The sequence below is a fragment of the Tachypleus tridentatus genome, chromosome 9 (genome assembly GCF_004210375.1).
Source record: "Tachypleus tridentatus isolate NWPU-2018 chromosome 9, ASM421037v1, whole genome shotgun sequence".
In the NCBI taxonomy this organism is placed as follows: Eukaryota; Metazoa; Arthropoda; class Merostomata; order Xiphosura; family Limulidae; genus Tachypleus; species Tachypleus tridentatus.
This window is the reverse complement of record NC_134833.1, coordinates 49,150,555-49,177,173: the sequence shown is the minus strand read 5'-3', so window position 1 is coordinate 49,177,173 and position 26,619 is coordinate 49,150,555. Positions and strand designations below refer to the sequence as shown.

Below are 26,619 nucleotides of genomic sequence, written 5' to 3'. Positions count from 1 at the left end.
AGAACTCCGATACCTGCCCCATTCTAGTTTAATGACAAAAGTAGGTCCAAAAAGAATCCAAACAATTATCAATTACATTCAACAGTATGCTGACAACCTTCATAGAGACCTTGAAGAAAAGAGGGAAGAAAATAGTGATTTAATTCTATGCTGTTAATTGGAACTATGTGTTCACTTATACAATCAATGAAAACTAAGAAAGTTCTGAAGGAAACATTAATTTGAAGAAACACTAATGTCGAAACCTACAATAAAAAGATGGAGCTTTTATGTACAGAAAATTGTGTTTGAAATGCATTGTTCGTTTTGCGGGGAAAACATGTAACCTGAGCAAAAAAAAATCATCATAGTGGAGGGTTGCTTTCTTATGCAGAACACCTGAGAGAGGAAAAGACCAAAAGACGTCAAAGAAGCCATCTTAGAGAAGTGCAACTTGTGTAACAATCAGTGGGCAATTGAAATAAGATTGAACTGTGAAGATGCTATGAGTTACTTACATGCAATAGACGTGACATATCATACTGAGTGAATGAATCCTCACTCTGTCTACTTTGCTTCTAAATTGTTAAATAATAAAGCACATAAAGATGTTCATGGTGTTTTCAAGCACTTACAACAATGCTGATGAGAAATAAATTTAGAATTCTATTTAAGTGTACAGCAACTTTGTTGTAAGAGGGGGTCCAAACTTTTAAGGAGGTAACTTCCTGAAAAAAGGATTTGAATATTTCTCATGAAATACATTCATACTGTTATCTCTCGGTATTACTGGTATTGTTGTGTCAAGTAGTAAAGCACCCGCCTTTCTCAAACATGTGGCGTTGACATGGCATTAGCTCTAGTTGCAAAACGAATAATCAAACGCTACATAGAACTGAAACAAAACAAGAGACAGGAACATTTACAGATGGATATAAAAATGTTAGGTGAAAATTGTAGTGATGCCTTGCTAAGTATATTGGCCAAAATCTCACCAAAATTTGATCAGACACTATTAGCAGTTCTGATCGTAAGCATTGTATTCATTCAGATCAGTAACAGTCCAACTCCTCTACGGTTGGCTCTTTAAACGTGTATGGAAGATGCTTATCATTTAATAAACAGTTTGCATGATTTTGAAATAGCGTATTATTATGATGAAAGTTTGTACTTAAAAAAAAAAATATGCTGCGGCTACCGCCAACTCTAACATAAACCTTTAGTGTATACATGACAGCACCCATAGTCTAGTTCAAACCGTTGTAAGCAATTTTAATATTAACATTTCAATACAAAATGAAAAGCCAACATTCATTCCCTTGCTATACTTGTAACTCAACTTGAGTATGAAATCAGGCAAAGTGATGATATGTTCATAGCTATACAATGGTGTAGAATGGAGGACTTGTCCAAACATATTGACTATAATGTCTGTATTCTTAGATACACTAATCATAAGAAACCCGACATGTCATTTCATGCTGAGAATAAGATAGTTTTACCTTTACATTTGTTGGTACAAATGCTAATACAACTACAAAGAGCAGAATGACTTTGCTTTTATACAGTATATTAATTTGCAAGATAACTGTACAGAATATAACAGCAACAACACAAAACTTACCAGGGAACAAAAATATTCAAAGAACATTAAAACATAATTAATGTACTTGCCTGCAATATACCTATCTCTGATGGATTGTGACACAATAATGACAGCATTGACTAAAGCTAAAATAATAATATCTGCAATAGATTTACTGTCATAGGTTTATTAGAATACCTGCGTTTGTTTCTGTAGAGTTTTTTGTTTTGTGTTTAGCTTGTGACGTATATTGTTGTTTGTGTATTATGCAAGTCTCGCCCGTTCTCGATATGTGTAGAACGTTTTTGTGTGTAAGAATCAACAATGCACTAGGTGTGGATTTACTACTAGTGATTGACAGTATTGTTGCAAGCGAACTTTGGTGAAGGTTCTAGAGACTCGTGCCATTCCTATAAAAAGTGGCTAGACGAGAGACGGAAAGAGTATTATTATTATTTGTCCACTATAGACAGTGTACAAAAGCCCTAGGAAGCTATAATTGTGATTAACGCCTATTATTCAGAAAATTACAGAATTTGACCAAGAACGTTATAGATTTCGAACATTATAAACCGTTCAACTTCAGTTAATTACGTTGGACATTATTATTTCTACGAGAACCTTAAATATATTTACTAGAGAGCCAGCTTGTGCCCGGTTCATGAATCAAAACGAACATCAATACTTTGTTAAATATTTCTGCTACAGCACACGAAAGTATCTGTAAAACTCTAAAAATACGAATTATAAGTAGGAGTTTGGCTTTTTAATTATTTGTTTGCTCTGTAAAAGTACCGTTGAGCCACTGGAAGGCACATTTCTCTTATATAATCAGTTTTCTGTTAACCAATTAAATTTTGCTTCCTTATGACTAATGTGATTATGATTTATCTATATATAACATTATTTAAGAATACAATAGTTATATTCTGAAAAAATCTTCAAGTATTAAATCGTCAAAATTAAGATCTAGTTAATTTAATGTCTGAAGTAAAGCACCCGCTTGGGAAACAAAAGTATTAAATGTTGAGTTTTTGTATCTGTGATACAAACTTGTAATAATCTAATATGACGTTGTAAGTGATTCTGTTTTATTCTACAGTAAACGCCAAGATCTTCACAATAAAGCACTGACAGACTAAACGTTCATAGACGTTTCAGAGTGGTATACAGAACTTAAGTTATAACCTCAATAATTTATTTCTTCTCTAATATGTTCATTCACAGTCCTAAAATTATCACAATGAACACTATTACCCACATCATAGCTGATCCATTACCAAAATGGTCATGCTTAAATTTGTTGTGTTAAGCGTACGATTCACATGTGGCTCTTCAAACACAATCCATTGACCACTAGCAAATATATAGAATTTTCAATCATCTTCAAATAAGAAGGACATCCTTTGTATATTTTGGGGAAAAAAAATCTAGAGAAGATGCGTAATCAATTATGGAGGTAGATATTATCAAGCCTAAAACGAAATTTACAATTCACTAATAATAATTCAATAAGATATGATAAGATCCTTATTGATTCCAGGAGCAATGTTATGTAGATAGAAAATTCCAAAGCTTTCCTACAAGATACAGGCCATTAAATGATAAATATATTAGCTTTTTATTTATTTTATCATGCACTTCATTGTGGTTATGAATCGTAAAAAATGGTATATGTACATTTTGGTATGATACACTAATGGTGTAATCCACATATTTGTAGCCATTTAACTAATACACATAGATAATTTCTATTTTCTTTTAAAAATTACTGGACTGTAGGTTTGTTGTAGGTCTGCCCAGGTTACTATTAAACTTTTTTTACAAATGTTTTTATTTCTGTGTTTTACTCATTACTATTCTACACTGCATTGTTTCTCAGAAACTTAATTTCTTTTGAATAAACAGAATTTCAAAAACAACTTATTAGTTACAGTTTTATCATTTTCGCGGCAAACTATATAAATGGTTATTTACCTAAAGCTTTTTTAATTTTGATCTTTTAGATCTTTCTTTTTCTTTTAAGGACAGCTAGTCAACAGCACCTCCTCTCAAGTGGAATTTGAACATCACTCTTTTAGGTGCAACAGGCAGCGAGCCATGAATCATCGGATTCACAGAACGTACAGTAATCATTGGACCTCGCTCGGCCCCAAAAATAGAGGTGGGAGTACTGTTTTAATATGTATATATATATATATGTATATGTATGTTTGCTATGTAGAGTGCATCTGTATGTTTTTATTAGTAAGCAAAAACCTGTACAATGGGTTATCTGTGCTGCGCCCACCGCAGGGATCACACCCTAAATTTTAGCGGTCCTTCAGGCTTACTACTAAGCCATTGAAAACCAAATATAACTAGATAGAAGAATGTATAAATAGCATACATGTCACAGACTGGATGGAATATCATTTAAATTACACACATACATATAAACATACATAAGCACAAGTGGCTGGCTGCCACACATACATATAAACATACATAAGCACAAGTGGCTGGCGACGCTAGAGAACTGCTTTATTTACTAGTCTCACAGTTACTCTTATTAAATTATGCTTTCCACTGATCAATTTTTATAATTCTAATGATGTGTATTTCGCGTTTGTTTGTTTTTTTAAAAGGCAAGAATACGAATGTAAACAGTAACTGACGTATGTTGATTTGGTGAATAAACAGAAATATGATAGGATTTCTATTTTGAGCTATGATAATAGAACCTTTTCATTGCTAATAAGATTATGAAAACCCAAAATTTATTTGTAACTAGTTATGACTTTCGGTCACATATTTCTTAAAGATATTGAATATTTTAAACATGTTCTCAGTTAGTAAAACACTTAGAAATAAAAGTCCGAGTCATCTAATTGAAATTAAACGTACTACGCATTAAAAGACATTAAATACTTTAGTTTGTTTTACTTATCTGTTCATTACACAATTAGTGATTTTATTAGGCTGGGTGCTCTTTCAAAATTCGTTTTCATTATATACTTTCTTTTTATTTTCATTTAGAATTAAAGGACAGATTTTCATGTGCTCAGAACACTTATACATATATAAATATTTATAATCTGATATTTAACTCAAAATTTTATTAATAGAAACGGTAAACATATCCGATGATTCAATTCATCCTAATTACCATTTTTGAAATTATTAAACATAAAATGATTTTTTTAATAGAGATATAGGCCCAGCCTTCACAGAAGTGAATTTTTTTGAAATTCTTTTCTGTAAATTACACTGTATATTTTTATGCAAATTAGAATCGTGGGATAAAAACAAAAAAATGAAACTTTTTACGTTTCTTCTGGTCTTCTGAACATAATTAAACTTTTTCCACTGAAACGTATGGAGGTATTAATTCTATATTCCACTTTTAACTTTATACTGTAAATCGTGTTAGTGGTTTGTGTTTAATATACTTCGAGGCAGTTTATTACTTGAAGATGAGTTAATTTTTAGTTCTGAGTAAAATAGTAAGTTTTTAATCTGAAACTATTAGCTACTGACGTACTCACCTCCCAAGGACTGACAGGTTAATGTTAGTGAATGACCTTCATTATATGGGCCTATAATGCCCGACAATCTTTGGTTCTTCTCATCGAGGATCACAACTTCAGAGGGTGGTTCTAAAGGGAAAAAATAGTGTGTAGTTAGAGAGACAGTTTTATGGAAAGACAGCCGTATTTCATGGTTAATGTCTCAATTGTCAACCTTGTAGTTTTCTGTAACCTTATTTAGTTTTAACGATACTCGTTTGAATACATGATATGTAATAATGAATATTTAAGACGTCCCGCAGTTAACTTTGTTCTTATTTGTTATTAAGTACAAAGTTATACAAAGGGCTATCTATACGTTGCTCACCACGGGGATCGAAGTCCGGTTTTTAGCAGTATAAGTCCACAGAATACCGTTGTGACACTAGAGGGCCCGTAGTTAACTAAGACGTTTTATATATTTTAATGTATAAAAATCAAGAATAAACGATAAAAAATACGTTGTTTCATATATGTTTTATGTGAATATTTATAACCATAGTAAAAAACAAATAGTTAAGTAATACAAAGTTTGTTAACTGAACTACTAATAAATATGGAGGCACAACATTGAACGAAATGCACAGGAAACAGATAGCTTAAAAACATTTGTAAGCACATAGAAATCTTGAAATGCACGAAGGCATTTACATGGACGAAGAAACAAACAGATGGATGGAATAAATATGAAATCGCTAAATGAGTATTCGAAAATGGTGTAGTTCAGTATATTACAAACAATACAGTAACAGTTACGAACTTACTATTTGTGATCTATGGGTGTCCTGTGACTAATGCAGATGAAATGACCTATTATATTGCAAAGACAATATAGTATAGAGTATTTAAAAATCCAACCATTTTAGAATTCTATCAAGAAGTGGTACGACAGTTTCAAGAGCGTCTTAAAAAGAAAGAAGCCACTATGGACTACTTCCTTGGCCAGTACGGTTGTTGACCATTGCACCCTGAAATTTTTTCGTCTCGCGTTGTATGAAAGACGTCGTCTTTAGGATGAAGGTGACTGATCTAGAAACAATATGGGAAAGGATCGCCAGTATGATAGCTACTGTGATGTCCAATATTCCAGCCAACGTATGGATGGAATTCGAATATCCACTCAATACCTAGAGGACCACAAACGGAGTACAAGTAGAGATGATAAATAGTGTGGAAAAAACTGCATACGCGTCCCATTCCTTCATCACAGACTGTAGCTTGTAATACGTTACATAATTCTTTGACATCTTGTATATATTTTGAATAAACTTCCCGTTCTAGAAATCGAACATAAATCATGGTAGCATCAAAGTGGAAATCTTATTCCGATTTTTCCCATAATACAATTTCCTAGAAGTAAGTGTCGTATAATCTCAATACTTTCTCCCAAAATTGTATAACAAAGTATCTCATAAATTATCTGTAAGATCACGATAAATAAGATGTTGGAAAGGAAAATACGAAACCTAAAAATATGACAGATTGATTCAAAGCTGTCAGACCTAAGTACCAGGTTTACCGATACAATAGAATCTATTCGATCTTCTCAGAATACGTAACAATAAGAGAATTAACTGAAGTATGCGATTCACAGCCAGGAAGCCTGGCGATAGTTTTTCATAAATGTATGAAAGCAAACATCCGAAGTAATTGAACAATAAATATACCTCTGTTCACAGTAAATGAGTGAAAGTGGTTTTAAGTTCTGTTCTTAACAGTCAAAGCTGATGAGAACTGCCGTCTTGTTTAAGAAGAAACTAAAATATTTTAAAATATCTGCATGTTACGCCTGTTTTATAAACAATGGCATTAAATACATTTACTAGTGGTACTTATTAAGTGAGAAACCATAAGCATATTCCTTACAAAGCAATATTACAGTTTTATGTAAAGTTCATAAAAGTTTTAATACCTTTTCTAACGTCACCTATATATGTATATGCAAAAATATATGCAGTGGCATTTTGAAACATATATATAAAGCTTTAAAGTTCTAGAACGCGGGAAGTTTATCATTGTGAAGTAGGTATTGCTCGAGAAAACTTATTGCAGAAACTGAAGAGTATCCGGGATGATATAAAACCGGTATTTTTAAGCTTTATGAAGTTAGCCTTATTTAATTCTTTCATATTAACAGTAATAAATAAATAAATATTTTTTTAACTATTTAAATCATTTTAAGTCATTTAGGGCACTTTCTTCAGCAAAATACATTTGTTTCCTTGTACGTGCATGTGTGTATATATAAATCTGTAAACCAGTAGTATGATTTCCGTTTAATGAACTAGACGTATATTGACTTCTTAGCTTTTAAAGAACACATTGAATTTCCTAATATTTAACTAGAAATCTATGTGATGCATCTTTATTAATGTATGGATAGCTACCTATTAACACCAAATAGAAACATTCACTTGTTTAGATATTTAGTTAACGGCTTATTTTATTATGTGTACGTTATTTAGCACTTAGTTTGATAAAGCTATTACATATATGTGTGTGTGTGTGTATAGTTTTATTTTTACTCATTTCGAAATGAAATTGTTTAAGAAAAATCGCAAATACGTGCTATGAATGTCAATGATGCTTTAAACGAAGATAATGATAAAAGGTAAATCATAAAGAAAACATTTTTAAAACGTCAAACCAAGTAAAGTAAATTACCAGTCACAATTTTATTGTGACTTCAGAGTTTACCATCATTGTATAATTTCAAATTATACAGGAAAGCTAAAGATTGAAAGTTATAAAACAGTAACAACTGCGAGTCGATCAGTAATGCTCTAGACAGTATTGACATGTTCTTTATGAAAAAAGTCTCTTTTTGTTCAATAGGTAATTAGTACTTTCACCTCAAAGTAAAGTATAAATCGAGTGCAGCGTAGTCTTAGTAAACGATATGAGGGGCTGAGCCACGAGATAAAGTTATTGTCCTTTGCAGAAACGGTAAATACGAATAGATATATATTTACATGTTGTTTTCAGTATTTTTACAATGATCGTGTAAAAATAAACAACTAAAAATAATTTATTTTTTAGTTAGCTTCATACTAGCCGATTATCCTTGGCGCCAGTGCATTAAATCCGCGTTTGACGTATTCGTGACATCATATCTGCACTCTAAGAACAGAGAAAAATAAAGTTCTCCGTGACGGGAAACGGAGGCGAAACGGGAAAGTCGTGACTACTATTGCAAATCTACATGCACACAGGATAAAAATTTCGCAAAGCTGGGTGTGCACATAGCTTAATGAAAAAGGTTTTCCAGTATTATGCGTATAAGTAAGAGTTCCATTATAGACTGGTGATGATGTGGTCTAGAACTATAAGGGCTTATAATGCTAAAAATTGGATTTCGATACTCACGTAAGCACTGCACAGATAGTCTATTATATAGTAACATTTCTATGTGCTATAGAAAAGATAAGTGAACATTAACTCTTTTTTTTCTTCCTTTAAAACAAAAACGATACCACTTGAACCAAAACGTATAACCTAACTTTAATAGTTCGGCTTTACGTATCTATAATCGATATGAATTATTAAAGTTTCAATATTTTCTAACACAGAAGGCTTTAATAATATTTCTATAATAAAGACAGGTGAACAAATATAAGAAATGAGATAGCATTTGACACTACACATAGTTTATGCTTATATAAGCTGAAATATAAGCATACAGTTCAAAACAACTTTTGCAGTTTTTCTTATGATTCGTCTTAAATAATACAGAAAAAGTATATAGTTATTTTGATTTAATACACTTTGTATTTTAATTTCCAGAAAAAAGACCATAAGGTAATGAATCTGATGAAATACAAGAATCTATCACCTTGAAATGTTTATTTTCATTAGGATTTCTTGGATTATTTCTCTTTTGTAAGCCTAATTATTCAAAGAAATTTAATCTTATCAAAGTCAATTTTCACGACTAACAAAAACATGAATTATAAATAGACTACATTACTATATATCAGTAACTTCGTATTACAAATACATTAACTTACAGCAGCATAGAATATATGTGATCTCTATAGGTTATTACGCTCTAAATATGTAAACCTGTTTATACAAAAAGGTCAAACTACAATACATAAAAATCTTACTCTTTTACGGGTAAGTTACAGTAACTATATATATGCAGTTTTGCTTTACAAATACATTGAATTAAAGTATATATGTAATCTCTGCAGATTACTGCTTGTGGATATGTAATACTACGAATAGTTGAAACTTCATTAGATGTAAGTCTAACTAGATTACAGATACAAGTGAAAAAACCCGCATGGCCAGGTTAAGATACTCGACTCGTAATATGAGGTTGGCCGGTTCAAATCCCTGTCATACCAAACATGCTCGTCCTTTTAGCCGTAGGGGCTTTATTACGTGACGGTTGATCCCACTATTTGTTGATAAAAGAGTAGCTCAAGAGTGGGTTGTGATGACTAGCTGCCTTCCGTCTTGTCTTACACTGCAGAATTAGGGACGGTTAGCGCAGATATCCCTCGTGAAATTTGCGCGAAATTCAAAACAAACAAACCAACCAAGTAAAAATTGTCAACAATGACAGCCATATACCCCCCCTCAGTCAAATCTTTATACACGTGAATTTACAACGCTAGAAACCAGAGATGAACGAGCACAGATAGCCAAATGTATAGTTTTATGCTTAAATACAAACAATAAAAAAGGAAAAAAAGGCAGCCATTAGGGTAGTTCATTTATCTGTATTCTCTCAAAATTCAGGTTCTGATTTTGACCTGGAAATATTAGTTCAAAATATTGTTAAGTTCCTAATGGTAAATATCGCATTAACATCATTTCGAGGGGTAATTATAACCCATTTCACTAATTTATGATGATTTCATGGAAAGATGACAGAAAACAACTAAGCAAAAATTTAACAATTTTGGAACCATACACACATACATGTATATATATATATAGGGGGTGGACAAGAAGGCCCGCCCGAAAATATTGTTAATTTGTTGTATCTTTTATTAGATAACGAAAAAAAATTAAAATTATATGTTTTCAAAACGTACCCGACAAGACTTGTTCGAATATGATCTCAAAGCCTAATTTTAACACTGGTTTTCGTAAGTACATGAAATTTTCTTTATTTTAGTTATATTTTCTCATAAAAAGTGCTGTGCACTTACTGTAGTTTGCACAGCTGGATGAGACTCTTCATGCTGGTATAGTTCTTTTGCTGTGCTGTCAAATAGCGCCTTTCTACCATATTGGGGGCTGGAATGCTAATATCAAGAAGTAAGTTTCATCTTAGTACCTTATTTATTTTTATTTTAAATAATTCTTTACTTTGGTGAGCGGTTACCTTTCCACAACTGTCTGCAGGCAGTAAAGGGTTATACAGATGTGGGACGTTGTGGGCTTGAGCACCCACATCTCCCTCTCCTAATTTCTATTTCTAATTCTATATCTATTGCTGTTCTTTATTTCTTACGTGAGACTGGCGAATGAAGATGTATTCCTACCGCTATGTGGGTCCTACTTCTGCAGTCACCTCCAAAACATATTATACATTTTATAATCGCACATTGTATCCTGGCATTTGTTTCAGCTTGTTTTTGAGTTAAAATAACAAAACATAAAAGTATCAGTAATAAAAAACACGTTTATAATGATATCGTTTTTATAGCTTTGATATTATGTTTCATCTTTTCCTATCTTTACTCAGTATATAGCTAATGTCGGGCTAGACGTTGTTTTGAATCAGTAAGGGTGATACAATAATGACGTTCAAATCCCAATATTTGTTCAGAGTGCTACAGCCTAAAAAGTAGTCTAGAGGACGTTGAAACCTGTCTTACTATACATAAGAAATATATTTTAACACATACCTAGGAAAAATAGCCGTTATATTCTTTAATTAAGGACATTTCGAATAACTGCGTTTAAGACATACTTTATTTGTGCAGTAACAGTGGCCTACAATTTGGCGGTCAACGTTGTTGATTAGCTATGCGCAGATAGCCGTTTTGTAGCTTTGAGCGAAAGTTCGGAAACAAACGAAATTTATAACAACGGACAGAATGAACTAACATAGCATCAAAACTACATTAGATATAACATAAATATATATCACACTTGGTTGAGAAGAACATAAGTCAAGAATACAATTAGTTCACATTGAAATATTTAGTTCCTTATGAATACGTTATGTTAAGTATCACGTTTTATCATTTACTTTGATTTCATTGCACACGATACGTATTAAATATTGTTAATAAGTTGTTTCATGCTGGATCATACCGTATAAATCTACTTTATTAATAGTATTGTCATTAAGTAATTACACAACCGACACTTCTGTATCAGAAGCGTTGATTGACTGAAACAATGACCTTTAATAGAATAATGCATGATACAAAGACAAATATAACACATGGTGCTCAACCTCTTCTTTACCATCCTTATAACAATGCAGTTATTCTAAATAGACGTGTTGATATTAGTGTATGCTTTGCAACGTTCTACTGTCACATTGTGTTTATTACAAAGAAGTTACTAAGCTTATAAAGTTCGATCTGGAGCTCTGCCTTGTTCATTACACTAATGTATGGATTAGTATATAGCGAAGTGTTGAAGCTAACAACCTCAAGCAACCCAAGCTTAAGATTCTTATAAACATGTCACATGCTCATGTTACGTAAGGATATTTCTTACACACACACCGCTTTGCATCTCAGTTATATCACATTACATTCAACGAAGTTAAACAAATAGTATATAATGTTGTAATACTTTTATAGATATATTTTTATGAACACTGACTGTTTGATAAGTGCAACATGTGAATAATGTCAGTTTCTTTAGTGTTATACGTAATTAAGATTATTATTACTTTGAATAATTTTTATTAAATTAAATATAACTTGAAGCCTTGATTTAATTTAAAATGTGTAAAACCAGTCATAAATCATACATTGTAGTTGTTTTGCTAAAGCATTTGCGATGTCTATAGAACGTTTTCCTTTGTGTAGAGTTAAGCACAAAGGTACACAATTGGTAACCTGTGCTGTGTTCACCACAAGCATCAAAACCCGATCTCTCGTGGTGTGAGTGCGCAGACATCCCGCTGTGCCACTGGGAGCTCTAGAGAATGTTTACAAATGCTTGACACATAATAACCATAAGTTTATTTCTTATACTACAGAAACAGCGACTTTCTCGAGAAGCTACTTAAAGATGAGAACATCCATAAATAATAGGAATTACACCATTACTAATGATTTATGGTAAATCTTTGAGAAAAAGTAGTGTTATTTCTTTTGATAAATCTACAGCCAATTTAGGTTCGTTACTCTCAAGGAATAAAGGTTTTGACAAATAAGAACACAAATATCTGTTTCGAATATAAGATGGAAATCTTGTTTGTTTTTGAATTTCGCGCAAAGCTACTCAAAGGCTATCTGTGCTAGCCGTCCCTAATTTAGCAGTGTAAAACTAGAGGGAAGGCAGCTAGTCATCATCACCCACCGCCAACTCTTGGGCTACTCTTTTACCAACAAATAGTGGGATTGACCGCAACTTATAACGCCCCCACGGCTGAAAAGGCGAGCATGTTTGGCGCGACGGAAATGCGAGCCCGCAACCCTCAGATGGAAATCTAAAAACAAAAATAGAGAAGAATCACTTGCTGCAAAAATTGCATTATTCAAAACTCAAAACATGTTGATCTATCTATAGGTCGCCATGATCCACTCAAAACAGAATTGGAGTCAAAATTAATGTTACAGAAACATAATTCTTAAAGTTCATAATTTGATTATTGGTTGGAATGTAAGAGTTTTAACACATAATCTTTCACTGATATTAGCTCATAGATTAAAATATAAATAACTTTCAACTCTACATTAAAGTAAAATAATAGCTTTACTAGTGTTACAATTCACAATTATTTTAATAAAATAATTTAAAAGTTGTCGGGTTGACATTTGATTCAATGTTTAGTTTCAATGTGTTTAGTTACCATAATCAACCTGATTTTTATAAATTCCAATTTCTCTTATAACTTGTACTTTCTGTTTAAACGTAAAAGAACAACAGAAATAATGTTTTCGATTTGTATTGATTTCAAAGTGAAAATATCTTCATGACGTTTTCCAAAACATTTAGTTTGTCGCCACATGAAATTTGTAGGTGTTGTATTTCCGTCACATTCCGATATGAATAAAACTGTTTTTCTTATCTTCTAACACAACACATGTACCATAAATAAATTTATTTATTTCAGATTTTGGTTTGTTTGTTTTTGAATTTCGCACAAAGGTACTCGAGGGCTATCTGCGCTAGTCGTCCCTAATTTAGCAGTGTAAGACTAGAGGGAAGGCAGCTAGTCATTACCACCCACCGCCAACTCTTGGGCTACTCTTTTACCAAAGAACAGTGGGATTGACCGTCACATTATAACGCCCCCACGGCTGAAAGAGCGAGCATGTTTGGCGCGACAGGGATTCGAACGCGCGAGCCTCAGATTACGAGTCGCACGCCTTAACACGCTTGGCCATGCCGGGCCTCGGATTTTGGTTCAAAACTACACAATTTCTATTTGCGCATAGTAGTTTCTCTTTTTTTGAATTGATAGATTAGAGTCAACACCCCCACCACCACCATCACCACCAACTTTTGAACTACTCTTGTCTGACGGAATTGTAAAATTTAACCCTCACTCTCATAATACACTCAAGACCACAAAGTATGATCGTTTGTTGCAACAAGTGGAAAAACAGGCACGTTAATAACCTGTCTATTCCCGGACAAAGATAGGAATTATTTTCTAAACTATTTGTTACAACAAATAATTTATTACGTATACACTGCGTTTCATGATAAATGTAACAAACAAGTTAAAAACACTTTCGCCTCAAGTAGATTTTAACCGGTGTCTTTATCCTGACATTGTTTTGTTGAAATATTTATTTTTACCATTGAACTTGGTACATTAATCCATCCAGTTGTATTAAAAGAATGTTAAATTTTCATGTTACAACATCAGGCGTAATCAAACCATCATTGACTATTTTATTTATCATTCAACTACGCTACTTTCCTTATTTACTTAGAAAATAAAAAAAAATAGTAGCTCGACAGAAAACAATTGAAAATTTAAAGTTAGGTTTTCTCTAATGCATTAGTTTCAGTTTTTTTGTTGTTGTTTTTTTTGTAGAAACCAGAGAGGCGATTAAGCAGCTTTCGATTTAACTGCAAACTTTGTTTCTGATTTACTTCCAACTTCTTGAGTTCGAAGTCTTGATGTATTATTTCTTTCTTTTATCTTTTTTTTACCTTAGTAACAATACAAGTTTTGGAAACTACTTCTGTAGAGATATTATAGAAGTAGAACAAAAAATGTTCTAAAAAGAATAAATGTAAGATAGATGTGTGGTTTATTATTTCAGTGGTTTCTGTGTTCCAGAGTATGAAACGATATATTTGATATAATAAGGCATAACCTCTACAAAATTCATTTATATTTTGGTCATGCTCAATTTTTGAGTTTAGTTATCAGATAATATCGATGAGATTTTTTTATATTTCAAAGACTAACTCTTAAATAACCTTCTCATATGTTATACTTTTTTTTTGGTAAATAAGATAAAATAATAACAACTTATGATGAGAGGAAGCTATGTAATTACAGCGAAACAAATAATTAGTTGATTGGTTTGAATTAAACACAAAGTTACACAATGGACTATCTGTGCTCTGCCCACCACAAGTATCGAAATCCTGTTTTTTCTAGAGACGCAAATCCTTAGACAAACCCCTTTACCACCTGGGAGCACATAATCAACATGACCAACCGTATAGCTACGTAATTGTACTTTTCTTATGTTTCTACTTACAAAGAATAAAATGAGTTGTTTTATAAGTTGGGTATCCTTGCTGTTAAGGATATTTTAAACAATCAATCCAATAATATTTCACGAGATTCGTCCACTTTAAAAAACTTAGAATAGCCCTAAATACAGATTTTAAGTTTAAAATGCAAAACAAAAATTATAATAAAAGTATAATAATTAACAATAAATCAAATTTAAACGATACGGTATTCTACATACAAGTTAGTAAAATTATAGAGCTATAGTGTTATAGCTAACTTTGTTTATAGAATACACAACCACTAGATCTTATAGTATATTTCTTTATAGAATACGTAACCACTAGATGCTATAGTTCACTTTGTTTATAGAATACACAACCACTAGATGTTATAGTTTACTTTGCTTATAGAATACACAACCACTACATGTTATAGGTCACTTTGTTTATAGAATACACAACCACTAGATGTTATAGATTACTTTGTTTATAGAATACACAAACACAAAATGTTATAGTTCACGTTGTTTATAGAATACACAAACACTAGATGATATGCTTTACTTTGTTTATAGAATACACAACCACTATATCTTATAGTTCACTTTGTTTATAGAATACACAAACACTAGATGTTATAGTTCATTTTTTTTATAGAATACACAAACACTAGATGTCTTAAATCAGCTTCTCAAAGCATATGTCTGGAAATTGAAAATTTAATTAACAACACGATTAATTAAATCTTAAAAAATGGAAATTAAATAACAGTTATGCATGAAGAATGGTAAAGATGTTATAGTTTTATTACTGACGTTGTATTAAGCTTACATTATAAAATTACATTACATTACCTTACAAAATAAGAATGTGTGATGAAAGTAATGTGGCAAAATAACAGCTTAGGTGATGAAAGTAATGTAACAAAATAATAGTTTGGGTGATGAAAGTAATGTGACAAAATAATAGTTTGGGTGATGAAAGTAATGTAAAAAAATAACAGCCTGTGTGAAGAAAGTAATGTGAAAAAAAATAACAGTTCGGGTGATGAAAGTTATGTGATAAAATAACCGTTTGGGTGATGAAAGTTATGTGACAAAATAACAGTTCGGGTGAAGAAAGTAATGTGACAAAATAACCGTTTGGGTGAAGAAAGTAATGTGACAAAATAACAGTAATGTGACAAAATAACAGTTTGAATGATGAATGTAATGTGACAAAAGAAATTAAAATTGTTTTAATTCAAAAATCAAAAAGCTGAAAAAAGTGAATTAATCGCTCAAGTTGGCAACTGTAAACTTTAGAAAAATATGAAGATTAAAAAAAATAGCTGATACATTTTAATTAAAAGAAAGTCTAGAGTTAAGCTTCTAATTAGAGACATATTAAACTTGTTTGTATCCATCGGGTGTAACGTCGAAGTTCTAGCAACAAGCAGCTGCCTGCAACACAAAACTTCAGACCTTAGCGTGTTTTTCTTACTTGAATCAGGGCATGATAAAATATTTTAGTCTGACTGAGATCTTTTATGAAAGTTCTTACTCAAAAAAATACATTAAAGATGATAGTGTCAATGGAGTCATTCAAACCGTTAGAGTAAATTAAGTCAATTTGATGTAGAAGAGTTACTAATACTGCAAAATTAGTTATTGACGACTTTAAATAAATATCACTAAATTGGTTAATCAGAAACATGAATACCATTGACGAACTACTGTAATTATATATTTTTGTGGTTTGTTTATTATTTCTAGCTGTGTAAGTCCGCAGACTTACAGCTATGTTACTGGGGAGCTTTGTATTTTTATAAATCAGTATACATAAATAACTTCCACATTACTGTGTATTAAAATAAAAACTGTACTTTAGTATAAAAATATATATCCAAAATGAAAAATTTTTCGGTTTGATAAAACTTTTATAAATAGATAACTTGGCTGCAATTGTGGTTAACCTTCAACATTTCTCGGACATAAACGTATTGAAGGCCTCCATCATTCAAATGAGCTAGTTTTTGCCTGTTAGTGCAATATTCCACCCGTGAAGTATGTATGCTTTATTTTTTACTGAAGAAGTACTTTAGAAGCACTTATATTAAAACTATGCAGTTCAAAAACAACAAACGTGAGATCTTATATTAAGGAGCAAGGTGCATGCTTTTAGTACCTGTTTTGTATAAGGACTCATTTCTAATTGCACATATATTAAACTTTCGATACATATCTCTCGATATATATAATATTTATAAATCAGCACTAAATATGATTAATAACATAAGTATTCTCAAACATCACAGCCCACGATATGACAATTCATAAACTGTAACTTCATGATTTTCTATCTTCGTATTTGTAACGCTAAAATCAGGGGTTCAATTAACCTCAATGGATACAGCAGATAGTCTGATGTGACTTTACTATATGAAAACATACACTCATAATGTTTTATAATCGTTCACAACAATTTGATTTGGATGTGCAGCTTAACCATGTTCTGTGAATATACAAAACACTTTGACCTTGCTGTTTAACGTCACCATGTAGTATTACCATTTACAACAGTTTGATTTAGCTGTATAGTCTGAACTGGATGCACAGATTTACCATGATATGTGAGCATTCACAACAGTTTCACCTTACTATGTGATTTAATAATTTTCTATGAATATTCCCACAAGTTTCACTTAACTGTGTAATAAAACTATGTTATATGAAAAATTATAACCATAAGTCTAGCTTAATAATATTTTTGTTACCATTCAAAACTGTTTAATCTAACTATTGATCAAGTTTTTCTACAAGCATTCAGAAAACAATAGCTTCATTTCTGCTCCAGATAAGAGAATGGATGGAACGCATGTTAACGTCTTTTATCAACTACTCCAATGTCCTTTCTTGAAAAACGTTTAGTTGGTTGTTTCAACTTAAGCACAAAGCTACACGATGGTCTATCTGTGCTCTGACCACCACGAGTATCGAAATCCGGTTTCTAGTATTGTAAATCTGCAGACGTACCGCAATGTGACTCGGAGGCAAATCTTAGAAGAGAGTCGTACCTAAGGTCCTTAACTAAATTTACTATAAGTTCACAAACCAAAACATAAAATTGTATCTTCTACTTAATTCGGCCCGGCTTGGGCAGATAGTTAAGGCACTCGACTCGTAATCCGAGGATCGAAGGGAAAATCCCCATCATACCAAACATGCTCACCCTTTCAGCCGTGGGGGCGTTATAATTGTGACAGTCAATCTCACTATTCATTGGTAAAAGAGTATCCAAAGAACTGGTGGTGGGTGGTGATAACTAGCTGCCTTCCCTCTAGTTTTACACTGCTAAATTAGGAACGGCTAGCGCAGATAGCCCTCGTGTAGCTTTGCGCGAAATTGAAAACAAAACAAACAAACCAATAGACTTAATTCTAAAAAGTGAATTATTTTGCAGGTATTAAATAATTTATTCAGTTTGCTTGATAAAATATCTGCATGATTTTTTTAGAAAAAAGTATATTATAATAATAAATGAATCTAAATTTTGATGAACTTTCCTTGCATTTGTTCATAGAATGTTGTTTACTATCAACTCGTTTCTACCATATATATTTAATCAATTTCCTCACGGTAACTCACCAATGTTAAGAATATCAAGCCCATACATAACTTTATTGAAGCCTTTTGATGTTTTTCAGTGTACAACAGCACAATCCTATTCTTATATGTAAGCACCGAAGTCGTAAAAAGTACTTGAGTTTAATACCACAACGCATAAGATATAAAATGGTTATGTATAAAGAGAAAAAATGTTCACAAGATGACTCTTCCGAACATCATGCAAAAAATTGTCGTCTTCTGAATGTAAAGATTCCTTATAAGACATTTAGGTAATGTAATTTTAAAACAAAATATTTCAGAGGAAAATGGTGTCTTTCACAATGACAGTAAAAGTAAAACAAATTTAGAATAGAAATAATGTTATGCATTAATAGTATGGTGTAAATGTGAAGGCAATGGAAAACTTTAAACATTTTAAATACTTCATGGAAATTTATCGATCTTTTAAAAAAAGCATGTTAAAACTGATATATGAATGTGTTTACATATACAAAGAAAATACTTCGAGAATGATACTTTAGCGAAGAAAAGAAGATTGAAACTCAATCAGTACCTATCCTCAAACCTAATGTAAAAGTCGGTCAGCAACGTTTTCCAAACATAGCATTAAAATCAATCAATCAGAAAGCATTCCAGAACATAATATTAAAATCAATCAGCAACTATTCTCTAACAAACCATGTGAATTATTCATAAAATATTTCTAAATACATTATTATTATCAAACAACATGTATTCCTAAACGTACTCTGAAAATCAACCACCAAATTTTATTCCATAGCACTCCATGAAAGTTAATCAATAACTACTCTGAAACATAACATGAAAATATATCAACAAATATTACCAAACACATCATGAAGATCAATCACTCAGCAACTATTTCGACACACATCATAGAAATCAGTCATCATCGACTCTTAAATGCATAAATAAGATCAGTTTACAATGGTTCCTAAACACAACACAAAAATCGATCAGTAGCTACTCCTGGACATAGTATGGAGATCAGTGAATAGCTATTTCAAAGCAGAACAGGAAAATCAGTTAGTAATGATTCTCAAACACAGAATAAAATTTAGTCAAGAACTATTCCCAAACATAACATCAAAATCATTCGTAAGTTAATGAATGAAGATAAGTTTGATAACCCTGTTCAAGATATAAGAAAAGAATAAAAAATCGAAAATGTTTTCTCGAAAGCTGAATTAAAAATTGGTTTAGAATGTGTAAATATTGTAATTAGTACGCAAAGTATACCTTCTCACGGGTAACTGACTACATTAGGTGAACTACTATTAGAATATAACATACCTAGCTTCACTACATTGTAGAAACATAAAAATACAGATCATTGGTTATGGTAATCATAGAAATAATGGTTTTCGTAACGAGATAAATAAGCCTACAAACACTCGACACTATTCACTTGTGTCTGGTATGGATATCACATGCATCCTATGTAATAATTGATTTCTTCTTAACTTAGTATTGTTTATTCAAATACTTTTCTTATAAAGTTAAACATATATTGTCGTATGCAAAAGAGCTTTGCATTGGCATAGTAATATGTTTAATATTAATAGAAAATATGGAATTTATTGAACAAAGCTGTTGAAATTTGACTTTAGAAACATTTTAATACGAAAACTAAGGGCCCAGCATGGTCAGATGGTAACGACAGTCGACTCGTAATCTGAGGGTCAAGGGTTCGAATCCCTGTCGCACCAAACATCTCTGCCCTTTAAGCCGTGGGGGCGTTATAACGCGACGGCCAATCTCATTATTCATTGGTAAAAGTGTAGCCCAAGAGGTGATGTTGGGTGGTAATGACTAGCTGCCTTCCCTGAAGTCTTACCCTACTAAATTAGGGACGGCGAGCGCAGATAGCCCTTGAGTAACTTTTCGCAAAGTTCAAAACAAATCGAACGAAAACTCAGTTTTACTTGCATACAGAGTATCACAAAACCGTATTTCCATTTATGGAATTGCTACTAAGGCTTGAACCAATGACCTCTGAGAAGGCAGTCAGCAGCACCATCTACCATCCATGATAATGGATTGACTGTCTCTTATAACACACCTAACCTAAACATCTGAGAGAATGTATTGAAATATTGCTCAGGTTCAAAACTGGATCGCCAAGAAATCTAGAGATCTATTAAAGGGCCAGCAAGCACCTGTTACAGAAAAGTAAAAACGTTCATTTCACTCACTAAATACGTTCTTTTTGTGAGTGCTTCAAGCCAATGAATAAAGTTTCACTTATAAAATCGAATTGAAAAATCTGTTTCAACTAGGGTTAAAAAGCATCCAATAGATCTTTACTTCCAATGTTCGTCTTGTATTGAACCACTTCAAAACATTTCAAATCCCCTCATATAATTGAACATAAATATAAAGGAAAATTAAACTAAACCCACCTACAACCTGTAACTTGATAACAGTGTTGATACTACGACCCCGATGGTAATCTACTCTGCACCGATAGGTTCCTCCATCATCCTTCCGTACAGGGTCAATCTGAAGGAAGGCTGGCCTGTTGATCATGTGAAAATGAGAGCGATATTCCAGCTGTGGGCCTGAAATTTGATGAGCTTCCTTTAGACTTCCTCTTCGAGCGTCCAGCATGTAAATAGGTTGTGTTGATTCATCTTTGTACCACAATACCAGGGCCACCGAGTCGTTCACAGCAGGCGGAGAAATATCGCACGGGAGAGCAACTCGTCCTTGTTCAACAGCCGTATAAACAATGGATGCTGAGAAAGATAAGGGGAGACCAGATTTATAACAATGAATGCTGACAAGGATAAGAGAGGATTTATTATTGACATTAAAAGGAAATAACGTTATTTTTTACAATTAATTTAAAAGGGTGGATTATTTGATACCAATATGCATTACAAGAAAGACTGACAACAAAATTTTTTCTTCTTGTTTATGCCTCCATTCTGCTGATGAAGAACGTTTATACCCAATGTTATCTTTAAAATACAATTAAAATTAACAGACGTTTAACACAATAAACAAGATCACTAAATTTAGTGTCATCCTGCCAAATGTATGTGATTTTCTTTCAAAAACTGAAATCTATATCAACATTTGGAATATTTTTTATTGCTACCCTTATTAATAAAATCAAGCAGCAGGTTAGTTTATAGTTTTTGTTTTCAACGTCTTTTTAGCCACTAGTGATAATATATATTTACTTGCAAGGTACTCATAAGTCTACATTTACAAGTTGGACAAATTTTTAATTTAAAAAATAGGAAGCATGAATGTAAGCATCTGAAACTTAGAAAACAGGATAAGAATGAGATTCGTGGATTGCGAGACGTGGCAACTTCAGAGTGGGTGTGGCAACCATTCTGACCATTCCTATTTTCCGTACATTTTGTAACTTGAAAACTATTCAAACTAAGTGAACGGTGTATGTAGTTATATTTCTGTTGCAAATTTTGTTTCAGCAACAAAGTTACATACATGTATGTAACCAGATTGCGTGTCTTAACGAAGTACCTGATATCAAAAGAAGGTGTTTGATGTCGGAAATGACCAGTAACGGGTCGGCTAAAAGAATAGTATTTATATTTTTTGAGTGTTTAAAAAGGGATGAGCCAATAATAATAATACTCAATTCAAATCAATAATTGGGCGAAGTTGGAATGGGCAGAATAACGGCTATACTCACTTTGGGGTTTCAATATTTAAAACCACCAACTGTGGTAATGTTATTCCACCCACTCCTAGATTGGTTCCTTAAATTTTAGTGCTCTAATTTGTACTTCCTAATTTTTATTTAATTTTGACAATTATCTCATAGCTGCATTTTGCTATTGTGTCTCGTGAGTAACAGTGCTCTAGGTTTACCTTACTTGTATCTTTTTGTAGAGCTACCTCTAGATGTTTCATGGCTTTTTTCTACTATTTTTGCTGTAGCTTTTTTCCATCTAGTTAGAGTATATACCATATATACCGTTACTGTTTGTAACCTCATCTCTGTTCCTGCAGAAATATTCTCTTCAATGTGGCAAATATATATCAAAGTTATCAACATAAAATATTCTACTTTTCTCTCATTTTGTTTCCTTGAATGGTATATTTTAAAAATCGCACTGTTTCAAGTACAACCTTAGATATTAATAGTTAACACTTAGTTTGAAAACACTGTAAAAGTAAATTACATAACTTATCACTTTTTGTTTTCACTCCAGAGCGCTCGAGTAAGGCCGTGTAAGACCTCGGCGGTAGTTACGTTTTTCCATCACGCAGGAGACTTATGTCTCAAGCACCGACTGCTATGGTATTATGTATAGAGAGTTGTTCAAGATTAAACACAAATCTACATAATGGGCTATCTGTACTCTGCCCACCACGAACATCAAAACTCGGTTGCTAGTGGTGTGAGTCCGCAGACATACTGATGTGTCACTAGGGAGCCAGAGAGAGAGTTGCTTTGTCCAACACAAAGTGAAATATATAAAACTTAAAACTGCGCTTCAAAGGCTAGATCTAGAGAATTACGTATTCCACAATTTTTAGCTAACTCATACGGCTACAACCTGTGTGTGGGCACTTTTGACCCATTCCTACTAGAAGTACTAACTATTTATTATGATTACAGCTTGCAAAGTTGACCAGAGTTTCAGCGTCCCAAACAAAGTTAACAACCGTTAATATATTTGATTTGCTGTTTAGACAGAATATTCATGATTATTACACTGGGGTAGACAGTAATTGTCTATTGTAGAAAAACAGAAAATTAGAGGATTGTGTTTTGAAAGTTTTTCATCTTCACTTGTGTTTTTCTATAACAATTGTCGACCATTCCAGTGTGCTCAACATAAGTATCTTATTTCTAGTTGTCAACTGTTAGTGACGCCTTATGGCATATATCTCAAACCAAGTAATAAAAAAATTATTAACTCCTTATATGTTCCTATACCTCCTACTGGCAGATACCTTAAACAAAATTACAACCTTTTTTTTTCTACTTATTATACCAAATTGACTCTTTCTGCCACATACCTTTGTAATACTATGCTTCAAGTGGCAGGATATGAAATAGTCGTTTCTAATTAGATTTACATAAGTTGTAATCATCCTCATATATTGCGCCAAATAGAAACGTTATTTTAATCATTTCAAATCACACAAAAATGGCCCAATATACAGACTGGTGTTTAAATTCTGTTTTTGACCATTTAAGACATTTTTCATTTCCTCTCACTTGCACCCCAGTGGCTCAGCTGTAAGTCTGTAAACTTACAACGCTAAAATCGGGTTTTGATACCCGTGACAAGCAGAGCACCGATAGCCCATCGTGTAGCTTTGTGCTTATTTCAAAACAACCCTCTCACTTTCTAAAGTAGAGCAGTAAAAGGATAACAGTGAAAACTAATACACCTTATTTCCGTTTTATCCAAATTAATATGCAAAACAATAACAGTTTTTGTTCGGTTATAGATATATAATAATCAGTCCTTAAAAGAAATGATGAATTACACTTTTGTATTGTAAGGCGTGTAAAGAAACGAAATAACGTTACGTGGCCATTTTAAAACACATTATTAGTTTTTTAACAATCCAGTGAAAGACTCATCAGACGAAATTTTCTATACATCTGTTACCTTTCTACCAGTTGTGGACATACCATCCGTGTGATTGTTTTCTTTCCTTTTCTCTAGCAACTGACAATTGTATAGCTTATAGACATATCAACTAAACAAAATTACAACTGTGCGTGAAGAATTGCAACATTACTAGTACAGTCACGTTCTCGTTATCCACATAGTAAATGTACCAGTAGCCGTGTGCACAAGCTACATTATTCAACATGCCCATTAAAACAAAAACTACCTTTTGGCTCTTTTCATATATGTGGGCCCATAAAATTGCGGCGTTTAAACTTTCGTAGTTAAATCCACTGAGCTTTGAGTAAGAAAATAATTCCATTATAAGCAACAGTACACTGGAAAACAAAATATACATTTTAGAACGTAACATCTCATGCCGGCGAGCAATTATTTGTGTAAAATTACATCACAATAACGTGATGCTAACTTTAACCAAGTTTTCTTTATTTTTCGTCTAGGAGTTGTCAATAAGACTCATAAAATATCATCTCAACTGCACACCATGTGGTCCGTACTCTGATGGAGCTTTCTCTCTCTCTCTCCTTGTCAGAGCACAGTGTTTGGGATTGACAAGCAAAACAAAGTTTCAGGCAAAACGATATTGATTGGTATGAATAACATTTCGAAAAGTGTTAGTATCTGTCTGATGTTACGTAGAATTGACTAGCACTGTTAATATGGTCTTCTTACAATTAATTTTAAACGTATTATCCGTCTTATTTGCACGTAATGTTGCTGAAATTGCCGACATAAGAATAAACATTTTCATTTTCTTCAGAAACTGAATCTTTTTTACAGATGTATTACTAATTAAACATGCTATTAATAAATACATAAATATATTAATTATTTAAACACCTTATACACCAACAACTAATAATATTTTTACGACCTGTGTACAAATACAAACTTGATGTTATTATCCGTAAGCCTGATGAAACATGCACAAGACACTACTCTACTTCTTTTATTACTATATTATTTTTTTCATTGTCATTTTCATCGACTTTCTTAGATTAATATATGCATTTAGATATAAACTTAATTTTCAAAGCTGTCCGAACTTCTTCAGATATTATTGCTTTACAGTCTAAAATATCGTTAGCGACGAGGGTACACAACTAATAAAACAAGGTATTATAATAACTATAATGAAGAACATAATAAATGTATGTTAAATTAGTTATACTCATTATCAGATTCCTCTCAGTAAGTAGCTTGCTGTCATTCGAAAGTTAATATTAATTTATACATTCAACTTCACTTCTTTCAGCTCATCCCAAGGACGTAAGCTTCTTTTGCATTCTAATAAAGATGAATGATTTAACATCACGTTTTATTTTTTGGTGGTTTGCAAAGGAATTCGCTTGCAAATATTAAGTGAAATGTAATCAGTTAAGTTATAAAAAATTAATAATAATAATGTAAGTGCAAAATCAAAATTATGAATTAAACATTAGAAACTATTATGTTTTTTAATTCAACCACTTTTTATCGGCCATATATAGTAGAACGTTTTATTTTAATTTATTCACAACATTAACATAACATTTTGGAACAATATCAGACATACTGGTCCATCTGAGCTGTTCCATCTTCTAAGCTAAACTAAAACAATTAACAACTTAAAAAAAATACTAATCTTAGAACCAACCTTTATCAGTCATATAGTTATCAAGTTTTCTCTTAATAATACTTAAATTATTGCTTCCACAACGTCCAAAGGCCAACCACCCTCTTAGAAAAATAAAACTGTTCTAGCTGAAGATGACTCCTACCACGCTAAAATGTATTTAAGTGTCCACTGGTCTTACTATTCTCATTGTTAAATATGAATAAAGATGAAGCATCAACGCTGTAAATTCTCTTTACAATCTTAAAACATCTCAATCACATCTCCTCTGACTTTTCTTTTTCAAGAGAAGACAATTTCAGAAATTTCAACTTCTCTTTGTATGACAGTCACATACAGTCACATGACAGTCCTTGTATGATAAGGAGCCCAAGACTGAATACTATTCCAAATGTGACTTAACCAATGGCCTCTACAATCAAATTGTAACCTTTTTAGACTTGTATTAAATATTTATACAGATACAACCTAGAATCATATTTGCCCTACCACTAGCAATAACACATTGCTTGGATGGCTTTATAGACTGATCACCTAGTACGCTAGAATCTCTTCTTTCATGACACTGTTAAGGTTATTTCCATTAAAATTATAAGCATAATTCAAACTATGATAATAACTCACGTGCATTATCTCGCATTTATCATAATTAAAATCCCATCTGCCATTTATTTGCACAACCTACTAAATTATCTAAATCATTTTGTAAATCATCAGCATCCTCTTCACAACTAACAACATCCAAGACCTTAATATTGTCGGTAAATGTAAGTAATTTATT

The 26,619-nt window shown here is 32.3% G+C and overlaps 1 protein-coding gene across 1 annotated transcript in view; it reads right to left on the bottom strand.

The window, feature by feature from the left end:
* LOC143225213 (protein turtle homolog B-like) overlaps positions 1 to 26,619 on the bottom strand; it is a 261,798-nt gene that overhangs the window by 113,600 nt on the left and 121,579 nt on the right. The window contains exons 2-3 of the mRNA XM_076454228.1: positions 20,993 to 21,328; positions 5,092 to 5,202 (exon numbers count right to left, since the gene is read on the bottom strand). Of these exons, the coding sequence (XP_076310343.1) occupies positions 5,092 to 5,202; positions 20,993 to 21,328 (447 nt within the window). The remainder of the gene's footprint in view (positions 1 to 5,091; positions 5,203 to 20,992; positions 21,329 to 26,619) is intronic.